This window comes from Corvus kubaryi, unplaced genomic scaffold (assembly GCF_017639235.1).
Source record: "Corvus kubaryi isolate FWS band 111438036 unplaced genomic scaffold, C.kubaryi_AGA036_p1.0 64980, whole genome shotgun sequence".
NCBI classification, from domain to species: Eukaryota; Metazoa; Chordata; class Aves; order Passeriformes; family Corvidae; genus Corvus; species Corvus kubaryi.
Genome location: NW_024581661.1, coordinates 65,084 through 84,423, shown reverse-complemented (window position 1 = coordinate 84,423; position 19,340 = coordinate 65,084). Strand labels below are relative to the sequence as shown.

General features: G+C 39.8%; 1 protein-coding gene across 1 annotated transcript in view; it reads right to left on the bottom strand.

Moving 5' to 3' along the window:
- Window positions 1-682: 682 nt before the first annotated feature.
- The window catches only part of LOC121672812 (neurexin-3-like), a 69,728-nt gene continuing 51,070 nt past the window's right edge, over window positions 683-19,340 (bottom strand). The window contains exon 5 of the mRNA XM_042045712.1: window positions 683-839. Coding sequence (XP_041901646.1) covers window positions 698-839 — 142 coding nt within the window. The 3' untranslated portion in view covers window positions 683-697. The remainder of the gene's footprint in view (window positions 840-19,340) is intronic.

Here is a 19,340-nt window from a genome sequence, read left to right as displayed (position 1 = left end):
TCATCAACATTGCCTCATCACATACTTATGTTTACTACAGTTTAAATTCTCCAGGAGAAAGGACTGTGCACAGCAGAAAAAACCCACACATTCCCAGCACAGCCAAGCCCTCAGGCCCTGCATGTCTCCTCCAGCCCCACTGACCTGCAGGTGTACACAGCCTGTCTGCCCACATCTCTTGCTCCTGGAGAGGAGAGCAGACCCCCAAGAGAAGGGCAACCTCATGCCACAGAGCACAGCCCCAGGCCTCCTGCAGGCAGCAGCATCCTCAGCACCGCTCTCCCCAGCTGCAGACCCCCAGCACCTCCCCAGGTGCCTCAAATGGCCCCACACCTGCTAAACTTCAGCACTTCAGTGGCTGCACATTGCCCCACTCTATCTGTTACTTAACAGGAGAGAAGACCTTTGAAATGTAGCATTTGTTTGGGCTTTTAATAGCAGAGGTACAACGAGCCAACAGACCTGGATGAAAAGGCCGTGATGTGTAAAAGCAGTGGCAGTGGTACATGCTAGACAGTGGTGAACAGACAACTGCTGGAAGATGGTGGAGAAAGGGAGAAAAGACAAAATATCATAATGCAGAGACTGGTAGAAGCTACCACAAGACATATAGCCAGTCACCTCCAAAGAAAAGCCAGTCCCTGAATGGCTGAGGACAAAGGAAGGGCATCATGCCATGAGGGGAAAGGCTGGGCAGTCACAGGACTTCAATCTCACTTTCCCAGCTGTTGGGGTCACACCTTTGGGCAAGGAAATGCCTACACAGCTTCTGTCTCTGCTGGTATTGAATAGGGCTACTCTGCGCATGGTCTGGCCATGCAAAAATGGTACCAGGTCCCATCTGTCCCACCTCGATATCAAGGCATATCCCCATTCACTCAGAAGAGCTACACCAGCACTGGTTTCCACCTCTCTTGGGGCATTCTGACTAGATTCAGGACTCAAGTTACTTTCTTCATACCTTGGCAACATCTCAGGTGCAAACCAACTCCCACACTCCTGCAGAAGGCCCAAAGTTTTATCCAGAACCTCAGGGAGGACTATAGCTCCCACCAAAATCTCTGTCTCCTGAGGATGCGCATGGTATGGGACAGATTGGTCAGAGCTGAAGACTGCACAGCTGTTTGCAAACTCCAGTTAAAAAAGGCACTGGGATGGTCTATAAAAAGGTGGTGTCTGATGTCAAGTCACTGAAGTATCAAACCCCAGTGGTACAATTCAGGGCAGTGCTATTCCAGTCATACTACCAGAGGATCCAAATAATGCCAAAGAGGATGAGCCTAACTTTGAGCACTGGGAATGGGGTTCAGTGATTATTGGTTCTGAAAAAAGGCACATATACAGGATTTGAATAACTTGTACTTAATCTATGGCTTTACTACATATATTTCATGCATAATTGGCAAATGTCCCTTATGATTTTAAGGGACTTTTAAATCTTTGGCATAGGTACAAATTTTGAGACAAATGTACTAAATGGCGATGCATCCAGATACAATATGGTTCTAAACAGATGTTTCATAGTTCAAAGAGCAGTTCAAAAGCAGAAATCAGTCCCGTGTCCTATGGGAGGTCAGGATAGATCATAATGGCATCTTCAGGCCTCAAAATATATGATGTAAAGCAGATGATTATGCCTAAAGACGTAGCAGTAAAAACCTGAAAACAGATAATTATAGACAATTCAATGTCTATGTGTTTTGCAGAAGATGGGTGACCCAGTGGAATACCTAAATTTGTTGTTCATGACCTGTGTGTGCTGACGTGGATTCTATGACTTCTGTGGTCTTTGTCCCAGCACTTCGTAGGGCACCTCACCTGCTCCAGTGTCTTCTACCACACTGACTGCTGTTGCCATGATTTTAAAATCAAACTGACAGTAAGTCTTCAACCTAGCATTTCAGACTAGCTCTGAAGCATAACATCTGAATTTGAGGTTTGCTATTAGTCACATATTCCCATCAGGGTGACAGTTAACAATTTAATTACCAAACCTGAAACGCCTCTTTCTAGCAATACTGTTCATAGAATCCCACAAGCAGTGACTCACATCCTTCCTAGTCCTTCTCAGTTTGTGACTAACACTGAAATACTGAAGTACAGGCTTAAAAGCAAATATTGTCTACTCAGTTTGTATGCCCTTCTAATGCAGGGACACAGTCAAGTCTGAAGTGTGAGACAGCAGACTGTCCTCAGTGCTTCTTCAGACAGGCTTAGATTATCAAAACTGGTATTTAGTTTTCGGCATATATAGCCTTAGGAGTATAGAACACAGAACATCTCCTGTCAAAGATGGGAGCTGGAAAACCCAACCCACATTTTGGAAAATGTTGATTCCCTGTCAGATCCCCTCTCTGGGTGGATTATTGTTGCATCTTATTTTTAATTTATTAAACATCCTCTAGATGCTGTAAATGAAAGATTAGAAGGTTGTAATTTAAATATTCAGTGTCAGTATATAACAAAGAGCCAGATTCCTGCTGAGAATAAATATTTTTTAGCAGCAGTAGTCCAGCCTGTGGATTATTTTTTCAGTATTTATATAAAGGGGAAGATGCTAACAGATATCACAGTTCAGTGTTTAGCAAGCAACAGAGTGCCAAGAATTGTCACCAGATGAACTATTATAATAAGTGAAGAAAGAAATGCTAGATCTGTCAAGTCGGAAGGGGATGCTTGTGGGTTTTTGCTCTGCAGCAGGTAGACTATTGGTCCCATTTAGCACTACCTGCTCTGAAACTTTCTGTTCATAAAGCCCTTGAAAATTCTTGGCTTGGAAGAAATATCAACACAAAACCAATTAGCAGCAAAGTTGTACTTTCCCAACTAGATCCCTTTTGCATCAAAATTAATCTAATTCATAGGATTAATCTCTCATGACTCAAAAATCATGAATTTGAGAGTAGGATCAAAAACATGCAGTATTTTGAGGGAACTAATTCTCTTTGTCTGCAGGGAGACTGGAGGGGAATGAACAGCTTTTGCATGAGAGGATACTCCTACATTCTTCTTGCCTTTTTAAATCCATATGTCAAAAGTTAAATACCACTTTCAAAAATCTGAGTCCATCTGACAAAACATCAAGGACAGTCTTCTGTCTCACACTTCAGATTTGACTTTAGAAGGTCATAAAGATTGAGCAGGCAGTTCTGCTCAAAGTCTGTACTTTTTGCAATTAAAATTCTCCAGAACAGTTCAGTAACAAAAAAATAGTGGCCAGAACCACAACCCAGCAGGCACAGTCTTGATGGTGTTACTGGTCCATGATGAAGCTTCTTGGAAAGTGGGAGTGTGGAGCATAGAAGGACTGATATTTCTGAACACACAGGGTTCAGCTGTCAGCCTGTGTTTCGGTGTGAGTGCTGGCCCTCTGCAGCAGTGTGTCAGCCCTATGGCCGGTGAAGGAATAACACTGGAAAAAATAGAAAAAATCAATGGACTCCTAAGTCCCTTCTCAAGGGGCTTTTTTTAAGGGATTCTCTGCTTCTTGTTAAGCAAGCAGTCATTGCTTGTTAGTACTAAAGAAGAAAGTCTCCCTTGAAATTACTGAAAGCAAAGGCTTGGGGAAAGGAAAGGGCACTGGATACCAGCAGTCATTGCACTGTTGATGACAGGGTATGGAGGACAACAATGATCCTGGATAACTCAGCTGGTGGAGTCACATCTGCCCTTATCATCACTGGGAATCCAAAGCCTTTGTCTTTTCATGTGACTTGATGTACCTCCTGCACCTGCATTTAGTTGCCTGCACCAGCACCCCCACTTTAGTCTCAAGCTCCCCTACAGCTGTAGAAATTGAACTTCACTGACATTTTCTGCCCAATTTGTATCTTTCCCCTGTGTCATGGAAGACACAGAGTGCCATGGAGAAAGCAAAATTCAATGAGCAATGCTAGGCACAGATTTTTAAACCTGGTACTTATTTTTATCAAGGCCAAAAAATATTTACTCCTGATGAAACTCTCTCTGCATTAGTACCCACCTTTTTGGCAGTAGTTTTGGTGAAAGTAGAAACACAGTCTTAGACCTGCCTTGAAAAGACAGGACATGCAAGCTCAGCTGGCTTGTTCTAGCTATTTACAGAGCAGTTAAAATGGCTTCTTTCTTCTGTACCATTGGCATGAACGAATCAATAAAAACATAAAAAGATTAGACAAAGTGGAAGACCAAATGACTGACTGACTTGCAAGATAGATTCTGTAAAGACACAAAATCATGCAGAACCATTAAGGCTCATACACCAATTGATAGATGCACTCAGTGAACATACACTGTGCAAGAGTGTTCAACAATTGTGGCAGAGAAATTCTAAAGACAGAGGCTCTCCCAAAAGTCAGGAGATAAAGAAAAATTGCTCCAATCTATAACAAAAATTACATGCACACACACACTGTGTTTTTGAGCATCATTTCTTCTTTTTTATTCCAAGGCTGCTTGGACGTTGCTTTGTATGTTCAGATCAAAGCAGCAGCTGTCAGAGCTCTGCTATTGTTTGGGGTTATTTATAGAAGGGCAGAGAACAATTATTCTCAAGGTACATGAGGGCTCCAAGACAAATAGGTTAAGACCAAGCTGGGTGAATTTGGAAGCCAATTTACTACATTACATATTATACACCCAGATCAGAAGGGCAAGTCCTCATTCTTTCTCTGCTCTGACTTGAGAATGCTTGTTCACTTAAAAAAATTAATATTCTATTCTCATGACCAGATGACCCACCCTTCTCATATACTTCTGATGATCCCCTACAGTGAAAAAATGACTGCTCTCTACTTTTAGACATCTAAAATTGACCTTGTCAAAACTACAATTTCTTTCTTTATTTTTAGATCTTTCACCTTCACTTGTTATTTAAAACTGACCTCTTTTCAATCTCTTTCCATCTCCTCACACATAATTTAGTCTCTTCTGATAAAAAGTATTCTTCCTCTGCATTTCCTCCATGCCTCTTTTATCTAGCCAAGATACCACATCTTTTCAAACCTCATCCAAGAACTTATTCCTTTATACAGGATGCACATTACAATTCTTTTCCTGATAATACTTGTCTTTCTGCTTCTGACTCAAATTCAAAAGGAATATTGCCTTCTTACTCCAATAAGAAACAGAATCATTCCAATTACATGGGTGTCACTAGGTCTTGTCCGTACACGCATTTCTCTCTCTCTCTCTCTCTCTCTCTCTCTGTAGGCATATATGGAATAAAATGCCAGGAGACACAGTTAAAACCAGAAAAATTCTGGTCATACGTATAGAGTTGATAATCACATGAACACTCCTGTATAACATGAAGATGCCTATGCCATAATTACATAATTAGAAAAAAAATGTCAGTAACAATCCACTTAAGTTTCATCTCAGATTCCAAGACAAGAATCTCACCAAAGCTGTGAAGTTTAATGCCAGCAGTGTTTCGCTGACCTCCTGCCACTTGCCACAGGAGCCACAACTCTAGATATCTGCATGAGTGCAAAGAGAAAGCCATCTGAACAGGCACAGCTTCAGTCACAGCTGTAGTGACATTTCCCAGTGCATGGGCCAAAGGGAAACCACACTGATATAAAACTCATTAGAACATTTAACAGGGTAAATAGATCATACTGTCATGGCACAGGGTCAGCATCATCTCTTCACGTTCATTTAAAGAATTAACCATTTTTTACCACACAAGCAAATTTTAGCTTTAGTATTTCTTCCTACAGCAACTAAGAGACTGCCATGTCTGTAAGGTAGCTATCTAGTTCTGGTGTACAGTAATGAAAGAAGCAAAACATCATATATGGAGAGTATCATAAACCAGGAACCTGTCTACAGATATTGCAGCCATCCAAAAGAGAGATATGCAATTGTGTGCAAGCCAGTATAATTTCTTACTGTCAGCCTCACTATTCTGGCCTAATTATTCTGTCATTTTTATGGAAATCACAACGGAATCTGAAGTACAGTGCATAAATACCAAGCTTATAAACCCATACATACTAACCACGTTTACAGCAGTCCAGTTATTGCTGGTGCAGTAGACTGAGCATTTGTTTCATTGTTGTTTAAGGATCAGGTCCATCATTCCACACTGTTTCTGAAGACTAAGGCACTAGTATAAGAAACACAGTTATCTCCCTCAATATGCTTTTCTCAACAAATACAGGCAAATCAAAGCAGAGGAGAGAGACAACTGCTAACACTTTCAAATTTCATGGTAAGATTTGATCATGTATGGATAGAACATCACACACACTTATTCTTGTAAAAATGTCCACATCTTCCTGCTTGTTTAAGTTCATTTTCTTTATTGCAGTTTAATCTGGCTTTTTTTTCCCATTTGTGTGGCATTTTTCATTGAATTGATGGTATCTCTATCTAAATAACTAATCTATAATTACACATATGCCATGGATGTTGATTTCTTTCAGGAAATTAATTGCCACATATAAAAGGGAAAAATTTGCTTGCTGTGATTCCATCAAAATGAACCCGGTGGACAATCTGGCCTTTTAACATTTTGAGAAGCATTTCATCTTACTGCCACTTATTACTGTAATGTTGTGGGTAATAAACAGAAATTCACAATTCTTTCATAGGCACTAAATATGTTTGCACCAATACCTTTGTACTTACGGTATTAAAGCCATTAAAGACATTCATTACTTCAGTTCCTAAAGCCTTCTGGCAAGAAGGTGAGTATTATTAGCTGCACACCACTGGAAATATGAAATTCTGGTAAATAAATGACTTGCCCAAAGTCTTGATACTGCAGAGTTATGTAGAGATTATTATTATTATTATCTGGGGACCGTGTAGTGATGTTGATTTGAGAAGCCTTGATCAGACAATGCTCCTGACAATCAGCCAGGAGGTGCAGGTGGCTCCAAATTGTCCACTGGAGGAGGCAGACTTAGCTTTCAGCTTTAAGCCATTCCCTGGAAGAGCTTAGTCCTCTCCACTGACTAAAGAGAGACTAGTCTCAACAAACTAAATACTGCTTAATTTAATTACTCTAAATGCGAATGCCCATAAACTCCCTTGCTATGCCTTTTATCCTTGAACACACTTGGACAATAAAATCTTCAGAGCAGATTCTGTCTCTAAGCCATCCTGTAAAAATATATGGCTATCCATACATGTATACTATTTATGGATATCAGCAAGAATTGAAACTAGGATTTTCTTCATACAGACCTGAGGCACTTAATATCAAAACAGAAGTAGTACTATCCTTTGCTCTGAGGCCACCAAGATGATGTTTTAATCAAAGCAAGGGTAGAGTTACCTGTCTACTATGTCAACATACTGGTATTCTCTGATATTAGGTAGCAATCAGGTTATGGATGTAAATTAGTTCACCTACCAAAACTGCCTTATCCTTTCCAAATACAAGTATTCTGGTCTCTCTTGCCCGTGAACATACAAGAGCTGCCACAGTAGAAGGCTGTGGAAGTGAGGTAGGACTGGGTAGCACTATCTGGGATGTTAGGCTCCATCCCTAGCCTTTGTGGAAATCCTAGAAGCTATAGATACAATTCTTAGTGCTCGAAGAAAGTAAGTTTGAAGTATGGATCAACCAAACAGGAACAGAACTGGGGCAGTAGACTGGTGAATAAAGTGAGTGAGAAACATGTTTCTTCAGATCAACAGTTCCACAGCACAATGAACCTTATGACATGTTCACTAATAGTATTCTTATAAACTAACAGTAAGCAGAACAAGGTACAACACTAATCACCACCTGATTTTCCACTGTGAGATTATCTTTACTCAATGACAATAAGAACTGACTCAAACTTCCTTAGTCTCTGATGCTTAGAAAGTAGGGTTTGTTTCACCTCTGTGTTTGTAGCCAGGGAAATTGTATGCCAGGGGTTTTGCTAGTACTTCAGATAATTTTCTTCAAAAAGTGCTGATTTTGAATTGTGATTTCAATGCTCTTGGGAAATTTCTTCCTAGATTTTCCTCTGCCCTAGCAAAATCTGTACAAGTTATACATTGGATCTACTGCCGTTTTAGAAGACTTATTGCTACCTAGAAGCAAAAGATCTGAAACTGCTGTCACCTGAGACTGAATATGAGGTTTTTTACCATACACATGCAATTAACAGTGTTCACATTTCATGGGTAGTGTTTTATCCCTAACTGACCAGTTTCAGGTCTACTTGTAGTTAGCAGCTAAGCACTTTTCTTTCAATCAGTATGCAGTCTGCAGGTTTCCAAAGAGTGCACTGGCAATAAATTCAGTCACATCCTTCTCACAAAGGTAGAAGTTGGATCCCTCCATATCCTATTAGTGCAGTAAGGAAGCAAGAGCAAGCAAGAATGCATGATCTATCTGCTCATACTTCCCTCTTTCTACTAAAACTTGTAGAGTAGCACCAGGGTTGAATGGCTGTAACAAAGCTTTCCATCCCTGTCAGAAATGCCTGAATAATGGTACTGTATTAGGGCAGGGTTGAAAGCCCATAATGTCACTGCTACTGCTTCTGCACATTCTGTCCTTCACTAATTCCATGGTGATAGTAATTCCACCACTATGGCAGCCTTGTAAGTATTTAAATCATCAGCATCAGTATAATACTCTACAGATAAAAGTATGCTTAAGAACTCCTCAGAAAGGATTTTTAATTTTAGGCTCAAATCTTAACCCACTACGAAACAGAATAAAATATTCTTTCGGTGCTGTGACGCAAAAAGAGATGCCAAAAGAAAGCAACACCTTTGTCCATTTTCGGACAAAGTTACTGTTCCTCCAAAAAAAAAAAAAGGGAAGTAGGTTAGAATATTTTACTACACATCCCTCCTTTAGTTTATCAGAACTGCACTTCTACAGGTATCTCTAAGTTTTTCTATATTCCCAAAGCTCTCAGAAAAGTGATGTTTCTGTTACATTTCTGATCCAGTCAGAAAAAGCAAAAGCAGAAATCTTACATGAAAACATGTTCATGTTTACCCACAGAGTCTCAACATGAGACAGGTCCCCAGAGTTAAATCTGTAATATGTTAAAACACACAGTTTTGCATTCAAAGCTAAGTGACTGAGAGCCTCAGTCTTCTCAGACCTAAATTATTCAGATCACAGTGTTTGAATTAGGCAACAAGTCTTCCAACATGAAAACATACCTGTACCAAGAACTTGGATTTATTTCATTTACCTCACAACAGGAAAAAAACATACAGAACCTCTCACCTGTCATATTTTCAGTTCTGAAGATTTCCCCATAGTATTTGGGAGTAAATCTCTTAAGGGCTTAAGATTTGATTCTTCACAAATGCCATCTAAATTCCTGTGAAATTTGACAGGGGCTGACTACACTCAATACCTCTGCAACATAAAGTAGAAAACATTTTAATAACCTCCTAATGGACTACTGAAAACCATAGTTTCAGCAATCAGAATGACAGAAAGCTGGCTCTTTTCTCCTTGCAATACAGAAATAATTGATACTTGAAAACTATAAAAAGAGGTGCAAGAAAGAGGCATAGATGTGTATTTTAACTCCATTTGAGTGAATTGGACAAAAAGGCTTTGCTTGGAAGGGGAAAGCAGAAAAATACCTCTCAAAATAAGGAAGATATATTTCCTTATGATGCATCGAAGTTTACCTGAAACAGAAAAATTTTTTTTACTTTTCTATCTTCCATAGTGAGGGAGGTGGCTGGCACTCATTCAGAGTAACATTTTCCACACTCCGCCTTCCACATTCACACTTTGCAATTTCATAGGAAACATTCTCCAGCCCTTTGGCTCCCTAAACAAATTTCAGAGCCCAAGTTCTCTGACCTGTTTTTCAATAGCTCCCTTGCTAGAGTCACTCTTTGTGCAAGGGTGAAATACAATGATTTCTCAAGTTTACTTTGGCTCAGCTCAAAAACTAACAGACTGATTTTATGGTAAAGCAAAGCACAAGATCTTGTAGAAAATTAAAGTCGGGGGTTTTGTTATGAAATGAACATCAGATGCAATTCCATTATTAGCTTAAAACGGACTTCATATCTATTTGTTTAATTACTCCTACTCAGAATTCTCAGAGAGGTTCCAGCTGCTTCAGCTGAGGATTTGGCTTTAAAGCAACATCATTCCTTCCATGGGCTGCCCTTGGTTTCTACAGCCTTTATATTCAGATATGGCTGCTACAGCACATTACCATCAACTCTGGGCTAACATGCTTTTAAGGAACCCAAGCCACTTCAGTACTTAATCAAGGAAACCCCTTTCTCAATTCATGCCTAGGTAGGAGTGACTAAATATCAGCTATGACAATGTAACTGGGTTTAATAAATATTTTCTGTAACTTCTTAGCCTAGCTGCCCCACGTCCACTCTTGGCTGTTCCTATTATGAAGGATTATCCACATTTCCATATGAATTATTAGAAAATACTTCAGTTCTTCATAGTATTCTATGAAATTTCCAATCTCAGGAGGTGTTAAACATTTCTAGAGGTATTCCAAATTATATATTTTATTAAGGATGTTCTGTACAAACTTACATATGCACACTTTTTTTATTACATCAAGCCCTATCTTAGTTATCCCTAGGTTTCCTGAACCATACTTTTGGAACCAGATGCAGGTGGCAGAAACAAATGTTTTAAATGGAGTATAGTATCCACAGTATGTGGATGTAAGCCCTAGGAAAGAACACTGAAGTTAGGATGACCTGATTTGCTGCAGCTATCAGAGACACAGAACAGTAGCTTCTGCTATGGCCTGGCAGTCCCTTCAGTGCCCATTTTTGTGTTTGTAGCATTTAAGGCACAAAGCTTCAGCTGCATGGCATCAACTGTTTTCATCTGAGGCAAAAAGGAGCAACTTCAAGGAATCAGAGCACGCAGTTGTCTTCTGTGCCGATTAGTGCTGGCCCGTGGTAGTCCACGCTGCCAGAGCTACGTGCTTCCTGTAGAGCATAACAGATATAGTAGCCCAGTGCTGCTGTCAAGCACCTGTTTGCATTCAAGTCTCACACAGCTCTGCCAATTAACATAATCGTCATCTTTGCTGCTTTCTCAAAGTACCCTGAACATACCTTCAAACCTTTCACAGGTAGAAAACAATAACGTAGCAAAAACAAAATGATCATATCACTCTGGAGATGTATTTAAGCTCCTCAGCACATGAACTGAGAGAAGACTACAAAATCTCCAGCTGCACCACGAGATGGTGCTCAGCCCCCTCTCAAAGACACACATGGAGTACACCAGAGTCAGAAAAGTTTGCTTGAAGTGGGTACTGGCATTCCCAGCATAAACACACACAGACAGTTGGGCTTACAAACTATTCTCTCTGTGCATTTCTAAATGTCTTTATGCTGCTCCACCTGCTTTGTTGCATTTTAATATGCTTGAAATAAATCAAAGTGCGACTAGTCAGTGAAATGTTATAAACCTTTATTACAACAAGAACTGGTCAATTTTACTGGTGCTGCTTTCAATGGCAATGATGATTTAGAAAGCAAGTTTCCTTTAATCTAAAATTATCCTAAGCAGAAAAATATCATAATATAATAAATTGGAAGTAACAAACTTTCATTCTTTTTAATAAAAGAAAACACAAAACTAAATGAAGCTAGTTTCTGTCCATTAAAAAAAAAAAAAAAGAAGAGAAAAAAAGAGTGATACTATCCACACTTGTGGCATCAATATTTTGGCAATTCTAGGACCATTACAGGTATTTTCATGGGAGAATGTGATTTGGTGGCAGAATAGGCTACGGTAACAATGTAATTGGGGTATATGCAATTAAAGCTGCAGTATAGTGGTAACAACTAGTGTATGATTTCACCAACTGGCTACTGACCTCTAAAAATCTCTGTAGCCCTCCACGAATATGCTTCCTCTGTCTTGTATTAAAGTTCAGAGTTGCTACATGATGTTTGATGCCATTTTCCACAGTAGAACTGGCTACATATTAGCAGCAATGGATATTTAATCCGTGAGAGCCTTTATAAACTCCTGGCTTCACTCACTATCCTACAAAGCAAACACTCCTTACTAGCTTACCAAGAAAAAAATCTGTCACATTTCTATAGCTCTTACAAGGGGCCTCTTTGCATTAAAACATTTTTATATTATTTCTGTCTTTAAAAAAGAATTATTAAATTCTAGCAACATTTGCACCGGGCAGTTTTTTCTCTTGCACTGAATGTGCAAACCCACTTTGTTCAAATTAGAACCTGTGCCATTACAAACTCTACACTCCACATTGCCAACTGCAATGTAGGGAATTTGTTCAATATCTAGAACGCCTTGCATGCATGCAAATGGACTTGGGCCTATTGAGATATCAAACGTATGACATCTTTCCCCAACTCAGCTAAGAAAGGCTTGTGGTTTTGCTTGCAGCAGAACAATTTGGCAAACACTCTCCCTCCTCTTGAAGTAAGAACTAAACTCCACGAATTCAGGAGGAGAACCATGCCAGATGGAAGACTGCAACTTTGTTTAAGTGCTTTGTATAACAGTTTGGTAAAGTAGCAACAGCTTGAAGCCTGAAAGATGCTCATGTGAGTCAAAAGCAACACCAGTTACATTTCTTCTTTTCCCTACTAGTTCAAAACTGTGGGGTGAATAATTTCAAATAAGATTCCCCTACAAGAAAAATGGAAACAGAAAACACACTAATCTAAATTACGTCAGCATGCTAACAGTTTATTAATATACAATTAAACCCTTACCTGAACCTACTCTTGCATTAACAGCTAATTAGCATAATAACTTCCCTGTTTTGTTTCAAGCTTTCTGGTGATTCTGTTTCATGAGCAAACAAAAAAAAGTAAGATATCCTTTAAACTCTACCTGGTGATTTGACTTCCAGTTCATAGTCAGGCCTGGATACCGGGAAATCCACCAAAAGGAAAAAGTTATTTTCCCAGAATGAAGTGTGCTCTCATGACTGCTTAATAAAGCAATCACTGAAGTGACACAAATGAAAAAGATATTTAACTGGGAAAATTACTTGAAAACTTCTCTCAGGCTTTCTAACTTTTCACATTCAGACTGAAAATGCCCAGCATATTACATTTTCCACTAGTTAGAAAATGATTTATGATGATATAATGAATCTTCACCACTGGCAGACACATCTGTGGCATCTTGGTCAGGTTCCTTGTGCCATCAAGGTTTCACATGCATTGTGTTCCCTTTGCACAAAAGCAGCAAGAAGACAACAACTGTCTTCTTGGCCCTGAAATCTCAAAAATCACCTTGTTTTTGAAAGGAGCAGAAGATAAGGCATTAGAAAAGACAATATTACTGCTGAGAGGTTTGCTAAGGGCAAGTTTCCAGAGATGCAGCAGCAATGCAAGCTTGCCATATGCATCATACAAAAGTGTGCACCGGCTTGACCAAGCAACTCCCCCTCTGGGAGAAAAAGGGTTCTTGTTCTCTGTGACTCATTTTGTCCCTGCACTAACAGTAAACATTTCTAAGCTTCTTTCAGAGGCAGACCACAAATCTGCAGCTCACCTTTCCCCAGCTCACTTCTTAGCCAACCAATATGTAAGCACAGAAGCATTAATGGATATTTTTAAGTGAACTTCTTACTCTTGTGCACAATTTTTTTGCTCCCAGAGAGAAATTTTCTAGGAGCAGTGCCTTTTGCCAGACAAACCAGCCTAGCAGTGGAAAATACAGGCAATGTGATGGGTCACAGTGGCAGGACAGTAGCAATCACTGCTGAAAGAGGTGGGGTGTGTGAGGACTGTTAAACCTGGAAAAACCTCCCAGCTGCGGAAAGGCATTTTTTCTGTATTGTTATCAACCTTCTGAATATTAATTCATGGAAACAGTAGCCAATAATTAAGTCCTAATGCAGCCACTATTTGATTTTAAGATAGTCAACAGCCTGACATGTCTTAATCCTGGAAACTACACATTTCATACTCCAACACAGCTCCCTGATACTACCACTCTAGTAACTCTAGTGATACTACCACTACACACAGCAAGTTTGCTCAAACTTAGTGCCTTGTGTAGAAAAAGAAAATCAGTGAACTGGAAAAAGAAATTACCAAATACTTGATGGCTTGACACCATAAATGACACTGTTTCAGTCTACCTTTAGCCCTCTATTTCACTGTATGGCAGAAAAAGCATTGCCTTTTTAAGTTCTATATCAAAATGTTCAAAATAATTTCAAGGCTATATTCTTTTCCTGAGTGTACTGGATCTGGCTGGGAGGGAATTAATTTTCTTCATAGCAACACACACAGTGCCATGTTTTGGATTTGTGAGCAAAACAGTGTTGATAACACACAGGCAGGCAGAGAGTGAGAGAGCAGCTGCATGATGCTTAACCACCTACAGGGGTCAAATCAAAACATTGAGGAAAGTGCAAGCAATGACAGCTGATCTGAAAAGAACACAAATCAATTTATACAAGGCAAGTGGCCAAAATAACAAATTGAGGCACTCACACGTTTTTCTATCAAAGCCTTTTTTTTTTCTCCAGACATCCTGGCTGAGATCCTGCAAATATGGCAATAGAAAAGGAAAAAAGGAAACAAGGCATCCTGTTTTCCCCAGATGTGAGAAAGGACACTCATAATATAAGCCACAATAAATAATAAATATTTAAATAAATTTAAATAGTTAAATAAATAATGTATGTTTAATAAAAGAGAGAAATGTTGCTGACTACAATTAATTAATTCAATGTATCATTAAACAAAACCTAGCACCACAAGACTTCTTCCTAGCTTACTCCAAGCTTCACCAACAGTATCTTTCTCCTCTAAAAAACAAAACAAAAAAAACCCTACCTCAAACTTTTCACATTTCGTAATCTTTGTTATAGCATCCAGGATGCCAATACTTCATTAGCATTTCTAACATTAAATAATGGGTATCTACCTTAGTGACTGACAGAATGATTGATATGGTTTGTTTTGACCTTCAAAACAGTTCTCTTTTTTAGTTACAATCCCACGGAAGTGGTGAGAGGCTACAGGAATTGAAAATTATATATATAAAAGTATACAACACACACAAAGACAATCTTTTCAGAAGTCAAAAGGAGTCAAGAAAAGCTGCTGGGGTAGGAATGATAGCCAGTAAACCAGAAGAGCTGTTATCCAAAAGTGGATCATTGATTCCTGACAGATGAGTGCTGAGTTTCCAAGGTTAGTTTTCTTTCTTGTTAGGTCTCACCACAGCAATTTAGGTAAAAATAATGCAGAGCACTTTCTGCCAAGCTCTGCTTTCATCATTGCCACCTCTCAGTACTGATGCCCTGTTGAAGTCCCTCCCTGAGTACTGGAACTGAAGACTCAGAATAGAGACTTTCAAAGGATGGGACAGTATCAGCTGGAAGATGAAGGCTAACTGCTGTTAACTAACAGCTGGGCCTAGCTGAACTCTAGCAAACACAGACTTGCATTTGTAGCCTAGATTAAATATTCTGGGATTCAGGGACCTTGTGATATCGCAAGCTGCATCTTAGGATTGCTGAAACCAATTATGCCACAGCAAAACCTTAATCGCCATGGCACTGTCTGGATGAGGAGGATTAAAGCCACTGTGAAAAGCCTGTGCTCATTACACCCAATGTTCTGCACCCAATAATGGCAATCACTAGTACTGCTTTACCAGTCACTTCTTATCCAACATTCACTGATCCTTAAGGCTCACTGATTTGGCCTTAAATTTATAGAACAGGTGGCACCCAATATAGCAAGCAGTGTTTGTGCTGATCACTTTTTGTCTTTTTAACTATTTAAAGCCTCCTTAGAGATGCTCTCTCTGGGTTGTTCTCAAACAAAATTAATAACATATAAAATACTTGCTTCCTCCTAGACCCTAAGGCATGAGTTTTCAGTTTTGTGTTCTTTGAATAAAAAAAGGAGTGAATGTTCTGGCAACTAATTACACTATGTAATCTACAGAGAAGACACAATGTCTAGACATCAGTGAAGCAGAGCAGTTTCTCATGTGTTTTACCTTTTCTCTCTCACCCAGGTGGAAGATGTCCATGTGGAACCCAGCCCCAAAGGGACTTATCCACTCTGCTGCAACTGATAATTGCATGGACTGCTGCTGTCTTTGTAAAAATAATCTCAGAAGCACTACCTCATTTTGTAGGGGTACCAAACAACCCTGGTTTTGGTTAAGGACAGGGTCAATTTTTTGCAGTAGCCATGCAGGTGTGGAGCCTGCAGCTGTGTGGGCATGGCCAGGGCCCTAATATTATTAAATACCATCTCATGTCATTGCCAGGGCAGAGAAAGGGACTGTCTCTCCTTTTTGGGAAAAAAGTGTTCCTTTCCAGTCATGGGAAAAGAGTGGTGAGTGGAGGGTCTGTCTGCCATTGTTTTTCATTGCCCCAGGCTTGGTGGGCATTTTGCATGTAAATCACCCTTTCTTTGTACATTTTTTGTTATTAGTATTGTTGCTGTTCATTTTCTTAACTCATTGCTGTTTCCAATAAATGGTTCTTATCTCAACTGTGATCTTTGCCTTTTGTCTCCCACTGAATGGGAGGGAGGGGAGCAGCTCATGGTTTTCTTTGTAGTGGGAGTAGTAAATTGGAGAATACCATTCCTAAACTACAACATTAAGTCAAGAGGGTATTTTTCCCACAGGAGACTTGGAATGGGCTGAAAAAGTCAAGAAAGTCTGAGACAAAAGACCTCACTTTGTAGTAGCTGCCACAGGGAAGAGGAATTTGTTGTGTTATAAAATAAAGCTCATCTGCACATCCACAAAGGAGCTCAGAGAGACAACAACAGGAGGGGGAGCACAAATAATATCTTCCTGGGTTATGTGCAGGGCCATCGGGCCACCAGAGCCCATATGCACAAGCCCAGAGGAGCACGGGGCGCAGTGGCAGGTGGGAGCACAAATCACGGACTGCTGAGCAATGAAAACCTTGTCCAGGTCTCTCCCAGGGCTGTCCCAGCAAAGTCATTAGTTCCAGTGTCCCAGCATGATACTCATCACTATATGATAGCTGGACCAGCTCTTGATATCACCTTTTGGATTAAGGGGATTGCTGCAGAGGGTGGGACATATGTGATGTCGGCCAAAAGCAGTTTGGGGTCAGACGGACTTACTATGGGATGTTTAGGGGAGAAACAAAAGGCACAAAAAGGGAGAAGTTCAGGAGATTTTGGCAAGAGCAAGGGTGGGAAAATAAATATAGGTGTAAGGGGATAGAAAGGGCTGGGCATTTGAATAGTTGCTAATCAGTATGTTTATCTGATCAGTGCAGCCTGTCCTGTCTTCTTATTAAATTACTTTCTGTGTCTTTCCTGGGTGAGGGCCCTTTATTCTCTGTGTATGAGGGTGTATGGGGCTGTGAGTGCTGCAACTGGACTCAGACCATGGGGTCAACAGGCCCAGATGTTCATGCTGCCAGAGACTGGGAAGATTGTGGGTCTGTGAGCAAGCGTGTGATCTCTAGCAATGGTCCTGCCAAAAACACATCCTCAGCTTGCTACAAATAGAACCTGGCAACAAGCAGTGACAGTAGCGTCACCTCTCTTGGGCTGTTGGATACAGCAAGGCAGGTTCTCCTCTAACAGAATTCTTATCTTGTCATCTGACAAAATATCTGGGAGAACTGCTTTTGATCCCCTGACAGAAGGAAAAGTCTTCCAAAGACAGGCTTGCTCCCTTCCCTTCTCCTGCACTGTGGTGCAGCAGCAGCACGAGGCCAGACCAGCATCCCAAGTGTGAGACTGCTCAAAGGTGAGATCATTCTCAGCTGGGCTGTGCAGATGCTACAGACAGACACCAGCTTTGCTTTCACCACTACAGTATGACATACTAATGACTTGACACTTTCCAGGCTGCATAAACATTCATTTCTTCTTGATTATGTTTAAATGGAGCTAGGAGATACTACAGTCACAAATATGATGTGTATGTTCAATCATACTGCTTCACTTTCAAAATAATGTTTTCTTGTTAGAGTTCTATTAAGATTTTATTAAAATGACAGAAATATCACTAGGAATTGGATAAGTGCACTTGGTTTTACAATATTTTGATTAGAGTTAGCACAGCTTCCTATTTACTTATGATGATACAGAAACCTCTCCCAGAAAGTTACACATCATAGATTCATATTTTATGTTGTTACAGTGGCACTTAATAAAATGAAACATTAACACTGCATTGAAGAAGGCACTAAATACAGTAAGCACGGCAACTGAGACAGGAGAACCAAACTCATATTCTAGCTGTCTTTATTGTCAAAAATTAACTGGATTTCAAACAACATGCTAAACGTGAGACCTCACAGAGACACAGGATCAACTGTGATTAGAGTTATTTTTTATCCTCTTCCATCTATGCTTTTAGCAACAGGTAAGAGAAAAAGATCTGGAAGTTTTGAGGCATCAAAAGTGACATGAAAATAGATGATGGCTTGTCTGGCATGCTTTAGTGAGAAGAAAAGGCCTCATTATGAAATAACAAGCAATAAGACAGAAGTGTTCACTGTCCCAAGGAGCTACTTTTGGCAGATTTCTCATAGATGTAGTGTCAAAGTATGTGACTAAATACTGACACACCACATGAAAAGGTTTGTGAGGAGAGAGAACTAGACCAAGAGTAGTAGCCTAAAAAGAATACAGAGTGAAAACACCTCCGAAATCTAAATCTGTAGCACACACAGCTCTGTTCTCCACACTTAATACTGGGTAGAATGCTGAAAACTATCTGCATCTAATCTGATATGAAGTGGGGTCACTGGATATGGAATAATGAAATTAAGGACTAGGTACCTTTGAAAAGATAAAGAAAAATCAGAGCACCAGATGTGGCACAAACTATAAAACTATCACAACTTTAGCTTTCTTCAAAGTGAACAACACATTTTAATAAAGAGTTTACAGGGGAAGGACAATTTTCTTAGGAAATTCTACTTAGAAAAATAAAATACATGTAGGCAAAAATCCAAGAGACATATTCAGACCATACCTATTTAGACTAAAGCTATTTTCCCCATGAATCCAACCAACAAAATTGTGCTATCCATTATGTCTGCATGATGTTACAGAATCGTTCAATGCACCTTCACACAGTTTATTTGGAGATCCTGGTCCTGCTTTTGGTTGTGCCGATTTCACACTCACAGGAAAAGAGAGTTACTATACAGCTACCAATGTGTGAGCAAAAGCACTGTCAGGTCCTTCTAAACGTGCAGAAACAGAAAAGATCAGTTCAGGTATCTTCAAGTGTGAAAGGAAAGGACGAGATGAGTATTACAATAAGAACAGACAGAGTAAAAGACTGTGAACTACAACAGTGATGAAACACAGAGAAAAGGTAAGATGAAATGATGGAAAACAATATTTTGCATCAGATATACAATAGCCCAAAGATACATAAGAGAAAAGCCCTCAATATTTTC